The 9,187-nt window shown below is 53.8% G+C and overlaps 1 protein-coding gene across 1 annotated transcript; it reads right to left on the reverse strand.

The window, feature by feature from the left end:
- Positions 1–847: 847 nt before the first annotated feature.
- On the reverse strand, positions 848–7,899 carry MS4A10 (membrane spanning 4-domains A10). The gene is given in 6 exon segments (XM_068977327.1): positions 848–1,027; positions 2,199–2,309; positions 3,564–3,692; positions 5,628–5,684; positions 6,950–7,069; positions 7,516–7,899. Coding segments are annotated over 6 exon segments (981 nt in total).
- Positions 7,900–9,187: the final 1,288 nt, after the last annotated feature.

Raw genomic sequence — 9,187 nt, forward strand, 5'->3', positions numbered from 1 at the left:
TGTTTGTTGCAGATACAAAGTACCTGGCTAACTTTATTGTATGTGAGAAAAAAGGCAATTTAAGGAAACAAACGGAATACAGTACAATAAAGCAAACTCATGAAGACTGTTTCTGGATGACTGAAATTTGGGAAATGAGAAAAGTCGCTCTCTTCCCACCCTCTACGTCATTCACTCAGCCCAAGTAGGTGCAGAGTTTTGAGGCTGAAACTTCATGACAACCTCGGATGTCACAGCTGGGGTTCTAAACCTGTTTCTGATCTCAGAGCTTTCCCGCTGATCATCTCACCTGCCCACCACCTTACTGTACAGATGGAGACACTGAAGCTGGGGTGGGGAGAGGGAGGGGCAGGAAGACACATTGACGGTTTGGTGGGAAGAGTTGGTCATTTTGTGTCTGACTCAATGCCTCTGCTGCTGCCCACCCCACCCCCACCCCCCCGGAATCCAGGGATTCAGATGCCCAAGTTCTTGCAGAGACCTCTCGGTAGGATGAGTTGAGGGAAGACGGTGCCTCCTTGGGTTCTCAGGGACCTTCTCTGGCTCCACTCTCAGCCCCATGTGGACAGGCTCCTGGTGCACCCATCACTGACTGAGGGAAGCAGACTGGTGAAGAGTGTGCCGGGGGGCTGCTGGCCCAGAGGGCCACTCTTGGGGCTGACCGGGTAGGTGGGCAGTTCCCGGCTGTGCTCTGGTCCAGCGGAAACGTTACAGCAGGTGGGGGCCTGGAGATTCCTTCTGGGCTGAGGGGCTGGGCTGGGTCCTTGGCTCGGCTACCAGCATGGGGCAGACATTTCTAGCAATGACACTGTCTGCCCCTTCCTGGTAACTGCCCCTTGAAACCAGTTCATATTAGCCAGGGACATGGGGTGAATTTGGACAGTGTAGGGATCCTAAGGCCTCTTCACCTCCTCTCCTGCTCGTCCTGCAGGTCGCCTTGAGTGACGTCCTCGTAGGATGGTGGAGGCATCATTGACTGCTCCTTGAGCTCCAGTGGTGAGTCGGGGACAAGAGGCAGGTCATCCTCCTGCCAAAGAGAGAAGCCACTGTCCCTGATGCTCAAATATGAGGAGCATGTGGTGATCAACAAAGCCCTTCCCGATGGCTCACTTGTTGGAGCCTCAAGTTCCCATGAAGGTGGGGAAACTGACACAAACAAGACCCCTTCTAGCTCTCTGATGCCTTAACAAGAAGACTTCCTGCCAGATAGCCAGGCGGTGACTGAGACAACTTATTTGCTTGGTGTGAGTAAAACTCAAATGTAAAGTCATGTCAGTGCTACGTAAAAACTCAGAACATCATGACCTTAACATAAAAACAATTGAAGTGTTAACCTTGCAGAATTATGGGGAATTTAGACCATACATTTTCCTTTTTTTTTTTTTTTCAGTGTTCTACAGTTAAGATTATAGTGTGAACTTTTTTTTCCCTTCAAAGAAATGCGTCTAGGATATCACTTCTGGGGTGGGGAGAGACTAGTCTTTTATTTCTAGATCTTTTTGGTCCCAGCCTGCCATTCTTTCAGCTTCACAAGTACTCGAGGGCTTGGATCTGGGTGAAACATGCCTCGGACTGAGTCCTGGATTTCCTTACAGGTGTTTGACCTTGGAAAGTGACGTGGCCTCTCTAAGTTTTGGTTTACTTATCTGTAGAATGGGGGGAAGGTCAGTTCCCACTTCAAAGGGCAGTTGACAAGATTATGTTAAACAAGTCGTGTTTCTCTCACATGCTTAGCAGAGAGGGTACTTGGTATCCCTGAAGCGCTCAGTCCCTGTGATCCCCCCTTCACTGGCTCCCACCACAGCCACAGCCCACAACATACTATGGTTCCACCAGCCTTCCCTGGCGGGTCTCCGAGCCATTGCCCCTGCTTTTCCCTCTACTACGGGTCCCTCTCCATCCCACCTGCTGGTCCAGATCCTGCCTGTCTCCACAGATCTCCCCCATAAGGTCTCCAAGGGCTTGAGAGCTGGGAGCACTGGGGCCTGTCGGTCTGAGCCTCCGTGGCCTTTCCTCCCCGGTGGCCCCACATTTTTCACCTTGAATTGGCGCCCTCTTCCATCCTGTGCCTTGTCTCCCCTACTAGACTGTGGGCTGCCTCTGTGTGTGGTCCAGCTGACTGGGCAACACCCCTCTGCCTGATGCTCCCCTCTCTTTGCCCTCCATAGCCTCGTTCCCCATCTCCTGGAGGCCCTCACCTCTGCAGACAGGCGGGTCTCCCTGTATGCCATGATGGCCATGAGCCCCGGCAGGAAGACCTCCACACAGGTGACACAGAGCAGGGCCAGCACTAGCCTCTGGATGTGGACCTGCGAGGGAGAGAGGGGAGGGAAAGGCAGGTGAGCCTCCACTGGGTGTCTGCACCCATCACCTGGGCACGGGCAGCAGTCAGACCTGCCAGCAAGGACAGTGGGATTTCAGCTCCCAGGTGTGCCCAGTAGGCAGGGTGTGGCTCTGCTCTATGTGCAGTACCAGGCACCCATGGGTCCTTGGTGCATAGTGTTTGAAGACTGGGGTTTTCTCATGGGCCCCTGGTAGAATGGCAGGTGGTCTTCAGCATCATCTTATCCAATCCCACTTAGATGGGGATATCTAAGCTCAGGGAGAAGCAGCATCGCTTACAGCAGGGGAGGGGAAGAACTGGGCTGAGGATCACCATACAGCTGGGATATCTCTTGGGGCCACGAGCATCCGGTAGGGAACGTGTGCATGTGTGTGTCTGTGCACAGGTGTCCATGTGTGTGCTCAACCTGTGTGAGCACGGTGGAGGGCAATAAGGAATAGTGAACCACCATGGTCAGAACACTTGGAAACTGACCTTGAGGCCAGCAGCCACCCACATGGAACAGCTGGCCCACCTTCTGCTTCAGGAGTGCGTGCCTGCGTGCTAAGTTGCTTCAATCGTGTCTGACTCTTTGCAACCCTGTGGACTGTAGCCCACCAGGCTCCTCTGTCCATGGGATTATCCAGGCAAGAATGCTGTGATGGGTCGTCATGCCCTTCTCCTGGTTCAGGGGAGGCTGTGGCTAAAAGAGCACTGAGCTTGAGGTCTAGACCCCGCTGAGTCCTCGCTGCACCCCTGCCTTGCTGTGTGGTCTTGATCTGCTAGTTTAGCTTCTCTGGACCTCAGTGTTCACCTCCATAAAATGGGGGTAACAAAGCGAACTCGGCCAGCTCTGCAAGGCTGCTGTGAGGTTCAGAGTTATTGGGGTCACTGGGGCTATGCTATTCAAAGAGCCTTGAACAAGGAATCAGCAGTCCTAGATTATGGTACTGAATTTGCTGCCAACTTGCTACTTGACCTCAGGCAGGCCCCTCCCCCTCTCTGGGCTTCAGTTTCCTTAATGATTAAAGTGGGAGCCGTGAGTCCAGGCTCTGTCCAGCTCCTTGATGCTGACCAGCAAGAAGGCCAATATCATCTCTGTACCTTGGCGTGGGGGGATGGGCTGGCCACCCATGCTGGGCTCCAGATGAGATTTTCTGAGAGCTAGAAACTTCCTCTGAGCCAAGCCCAAGGCAGGCCTTCCTGGGAGTCAGAGGACCCTTGGGGGCTGGACACTCACAGTATCATTGGGGTACGGTTTCCAGATGGGGAACTCAAATGGAGTCTCCAGAAAGAGGTCCTTGACAATGACAAAGAGGCCAGCCAGCACGCAGAGGAAGCTGATGGAGTTTGCTACCAGGCACACCTTCTATAAGCAAAGAAGAAATAACAATCATTGTCCAAAGGCTACAGACGGGGTCTAAGTTGTCTTCCCCGACCAGCCAGTAGCTCACCCTGGGACCTCAGGAAAACGCTGCCCATCTCTGGGCCAGAGGCTCCTCATGCCAACATGGCTTTCTGAGCCAGCCGACCACCCGAGGAGGCTCCCACCAGCCCTCATCTTCTATGGTGGGGTCCCCAAGCTCTGAGTTCTAATGCCTGATGATCTGAGATAGAGCTGATGTAGTCATAGCAATAAAGTGTGAGATAAATGTAATGTTTTTGAATCATTGTGAAACCTCCCCACCCTGCCCCCAGTCTGTGGAAAAAAAGATTGGGTACCATTGTTCTCTTGGTTGGGATCACGAGAACCAAAGGACTGCCACTGGGTCCCTAGGTTTCCAGTCATCTTGGCATCAGATATGCCAACTAATAAGGACTGCCACTGGGTCCCTAGGTTTCCAGTCATCTTGGCATCAGATATGCCAACTGATGCTTGCAATGCGGGAGACCTGGGTTCTATCCCTGGGTTGAGAAGATCCCCTAGAAAAGGGAACAGCTACCCTCTCCAGTATTCTGGCCCGGAGAATTCCTTGGACTGTATAGTCCACGGGGTCGCCAAGAATTAGACATGACATGTCTAAGCGACTTTCACTTTCACTTTCTCAGGCATCCAAGTGCCCCCATCCTCCACAGGGAAGGACACGACGAGCCCTGAAAGTCCCTTATCCTCTCTCACTCAGGTCTGCCTCCTCCCTCACCCGCCATGGGCCCTGAAGTGACTCTGTTCATCCTTATCTTGGGTTATTTGTGCATCATTCCATGAGCCTCTTGCCAAATGCAAACCCCTGTAACAGGGAAAGAGTATGAACATAAGGCTCCTCCAAGCCCTTGTGCTGGAATGGATTTCTCTGCGGTAGGTATTTCCCTAGGCTCAGGTGTAGGAAATGGGGACGCTTCTGGTTCTGCAAGGGGCCCAGCCCAGGAGGAAGAGCCAGGGCTTTGCCAAGCATCTCCTGCCTCTGCTCTGGGTAAATGGCACTATACCCTTCTGATGTGATCCCTGAGAGGGAAGAGGGCAGCCACCGCCCAGCCCAGGCTGGGGGGCTATGAGTGTGGACCCAGCCAGGGCTTGGGGGTGGAGGGTGGGCTGAGGCCACGACACAGGATTGGTGGGATGGTCCTTCCATCCTCCATCCACCTCCGTCCACTCAGGCTTGTGAGGGTGCCCACTCTGCTTCCCGCGGCCATCCCAGGCTAGAAAGATGCTTAGACACCTGCTGCCCAAGCTTAGTGCATGGGAGAGGGAGACAGGAGGTCTAAGGAGCAGTGGGGACACAGAAGCCAGCCATGGCAGATCAGGAAAACTACCTGGAAGAGGAGACATGTAAGCTGAGCCTTGAAGAATGATCAGAAGGAAAGTCAAAGCCGGGAGAGAATGCCCAGTGGGGAGAGGGTAAGGTACTCTGGCAGAAAATAGCACAGAACAGGTGTCTGGCTGGGCTTTAGAGGTGAGAGGTTGGTGGACTCCCAGCTGTGACTTGGCTTTCAGGACTCTCAGAATTGCTGACATGGGAGGTAAGCTGAGGGCACAGGGGAGCTGAGGGGTGATTGCCAGAATAGTCAGCCAGGCTGCTGGGTGAACAGGCTGGATGAAACCTCCAGGCCTGGCCTGATGGGATGGTGGCCAGAGCCGGGGTGGAGGAAAGGCAGCAGGTGGAGAGAACGCAGGGAGTCGGGGTGAGAGACAGACCTCCACGATAGGGGCTTTTCTGCTTGGACCCTCTGTGCCATCCAGAAGGCTTGTACCTGCTTCTGGCAAATCCTGGCAAACTGCCTCTGGAATCCCTACTACACACGATGCCCTAGGTGACATTAGCCCAGCCTTGGGATGGGAGAGAAGAGTCTTAACCCTCCAGCTTACCAGATAATTTTTCTGAAACGACTCCATTGTTATTGCCAAGATCCCAGAAATAAGAAACTGTGGAACAGATTTGAAACAGTCTTAAGGGAGAGGCTGGGGTTCCTTGAAACCCACAAATTCCCTTCCCACTATGATCTTAAAAAAAGACAACTTGTGGGGGCTGGTGGGATAGGGAACATCATTCCTCCAACAAAGGGAGCTCACCTGCCCCTACACGGTCCATCCCAGGCCCACTCCAGCCAAGCTACTCTTCTCTCCTGCTTCCCCAGTGTAGCAGCCCAGACCACCCCTCTGCAAGCAACTGAACTATGGCTTCCACTCCAAGCCTTGCTCCCTTCCTGGATCCTACAGTTTGGAGGATATTAGCTCTTGGTTCCAGGGTCTCTGGTATTTTTCTGTGATTATTCTTTCATATGTGTGCTGAGTGCCTACTATGCACCCATCACTGGGAGCACAGGGATGGGTAGGCACGCATGTGGGGACAGTAGTTTCTCCACTGTGCGCAGAAAGCTCAAGTGGGAGCTGTGGGGTCAAAAGACTGAAGTGGCAGCAGGTGAGGGGCCAGGACACGTGTCCAGGAGGGTTTCTGGGAGCTGGTACTGGGTGTGGAAGCAGGACTTCACTGTGACCCGGGATGGAAGAGGATGCCCTGGGGAGCCTCCAGGGAAGGCGTGGGCAGTGGTCTCCTCTCTCCTCCCACCCTGGCCAACAGGATTGTGCCCTGCAGATTGGCCCTGACAGAGATTCTTGGCACCAGGGATGTGTGGCCAGATCCAAAGGCCTCCGAGGAAGCCTGGGGAAGGTGCGGCTGCCCCAGCTTACATTCACCCTCCTCTGTGCTAGATGCGCTTGGTAATTAGAGGAGGGTACCAAGATCTTCCCTGGTGGCTCAGCAGTAAAGCATCTGCCTGCAATGAGGGAGACCTGGGTTCAATCCCTGGGTCAGGAAGATCCCCTGGAGGAGGAAATGGCAACCTACTCCAGTATTCTTGCCTGGAGAACCTCATGGACAGAGGAGCCTGGCAGGCTACAGTCCATGGGGTAGCAAAGAGTCAGACACGACTGAAGCAACTTAGCGCACACGCACACTGAGAGCCTGGGGGCTGCTCTCTTGGGCTGCAGGCTTGCAGGAGCCCCTGGGAAGAAGCTGTTTCCAGGGTGACTGAGAGAGTGGACATGGAGCTAGGAGGCTGGGCAGGGGCTCAGGTGGCCTCACTGCTATTCACTCACTCTGCCCCACCCTGCACCCCCTCCCAAAAGCCAGGTTCTCTGGGCCTGCCTGCGCATCCCCAAAGCCGGCCCACATTTTGACATCTACTCACAGAGGCAGCCCCCCAGAAAGGATACCAACACTTCTGGACCACCAGGTGAAGGTTCTGGACAGCAGCCACCAGATAACCTCCAATGAACAGGTACACCAGAGCGATGACCACATGGATGGCCTGGGCAAGACAGGGGCAGGGGACAGAGAGCCGCTGTCAGGGAACCGGCCCTAACGGAAGTCGTTGAGCTCCTGGACCAGCGCGCTGCACAGAGCTCACTTCCTGCCTTCTAAGGATCCTGGTGGGCCTGCAAGGAAGGACTGCTTCTTGGGAAGGCAGGTGGGAGTCACGTACCTGTCCCACCACCTGTGGCCATGGCAGTGTCTCTGGGGGCTGGGGGGGGGGGATGGGAAAGAGAGGGGAAGGGGAGGAAGCTTCTTCTACTGAGGCTTCTATGAGCCACACCGAGCCAGTGTCACGTGAATGTAGACTGCCTCTCCCATCCCTCCATGGATTTTTAAATCTTAGAATAAGTGTTCAGCACTGTCTCAATCCCCCTCCATCCTCAGGCCTCCCTGCATTACCACCCCCACCCCAGTACTGCACTGTAGGAAATGGACACTCACGCCCAGCTCCTTGAGAACCCGGCTACTCTTCCTGGGCTTCTCCTGGTGCCAGTTTTGAGGTGGGAGGGCAGGCTGGGTCACCTTCTCAGGTAGATCTGTCAGGCCAGGCGGGGTAGGGCTGAGGACCTTCTCTGATGGGCATCCTTCAGCTTCCGACCTGGGAGTAACTGAGGACGCTCCATCGGCTGCTGTCAGGTCAGGTGGAGTAGGGCTGAGGACCTTCTCTGACGGGCATCCTTCAGCTTCCGACCTGGGAGTAACTGCGGATGCTCCATCGGCTGCTGTCAGGTCAGGCGGGGTAGGGCTGAGGACCTTCTCTGACGGGCATCCTTCAGCTTCTGACCTGGGAGTAACTGTGGATGCTCCATCGGCTGCTGCTGCCATGACTCCAGCTGAGGACCTGGCTCCTGGCCAAAGAGAAAGGCTAGGTCAAAACTGTCTCATTTCTTGGGCTCGTGCCTGGGTGCCTGTCCCGTCTGCCCTCTGGACCAGGACTTTCCAGAATAGCAGCTGGCCTGAACTTGCTTTGACCTGGAATCCGCTGGGTCTGGGCATGGGGAGAAGCTGACTCACAGCCTCTGCCTCTTCTAGGGCAGAAAGACGAGAACCAGACACACTTCCCCATCATTGCAAGACAGATTGACCCCCACCCAAACTGAGCCCAGGGTGCAGGAGGCTTGGGCAAGTGGGGATATCTTTGTAACCAGCACCCCCTCCCCCCCGGCTCCCTGCCGCCATCCATTGGCTTCAGTTCAGTTCAGTTCAGTTCAGTTCATTTGCTCAGTCTTGTCCGACTCTTTGTGACCCCATGGACTGCAGCACGCCAGGCTTCCCTGTCCTTCACCAAGCCTTGGAGCTTACTCAAACTCATGTTCATTGAGCTGGTGATGCCATCCAACCATCTCATCTTCTGTCGTCCCCTTCTCCTCCTGCCTTGAATCTTTCCCAGCATCCAGGTCTTTCCCAATGAGTTGGCTCTTTGCATCAGGTGGCCAGAGTATTGGAGTTCAGCTTCAACATCAGTCCTTCCAATGAATATTCAGGACTGATTTCCTTTAGGATGGACTGGTTTGATCTTTGCAGTTCAAGGGACTCGCAAGAATCTTCTCCAACACCACAGTTCAAAAGCATAAGTTCTTCGGTGCTCAGCTTTCTTTATAGTCCAACTCTCACATCCATACATGACTACTGGAAAAACCATAGCTTTGACTGGATGGACCTTTGTTAGCAAAGTAATGCCTTTGCTTTTTAATATGCTATCTAGAATGGTCATAACTTTTCTTCCAAGGAGCAAACGTCTTTTAATTTCCATTGGATTAGGATGAGCCAAAAGAAGGCAGATGGGAACCAAATAATTGCGCTCCCACCTGGGGTGATGGTGATGGCTCTTGGGTGTGGGGCATTAGAGAATGGAAGGGAAGGAAACTTCTGCTGAGGGCTTACAAGAAGCCAACAGGGAGCCAGGAAGCCATTTAACAATGACAATAAATCAACATTTACTAGAGTTTTCTCTATTGCAAGCACCAGGATGAGCATTTTATAAGCATTATCTGATTATATCCTCATCTCAACCCTATGGTATCCTTCCTTCCATTTTGCAGATAGGGCTCAGAGAAGTTAAGCTGCCTGATGAAGGTCACACAGCCAGTGAATGACTGGACTGGGACTCAGA

This window comes from Capricornis sumatraensis, chromosome 8, assembly GCF_032405125.1.
Source record: "Capricornis sumatraensis isolate serow.1 chromosome 8, serow.2, whole genome shotgun sequence".
In the NCBI taxonomy this organism is placed as follows: Eukaryota; Metazoa; Chordata; class Mammalia; order Artiodactyla; family Bovidae; genus Capricornis; species Capricornis sumatraensis.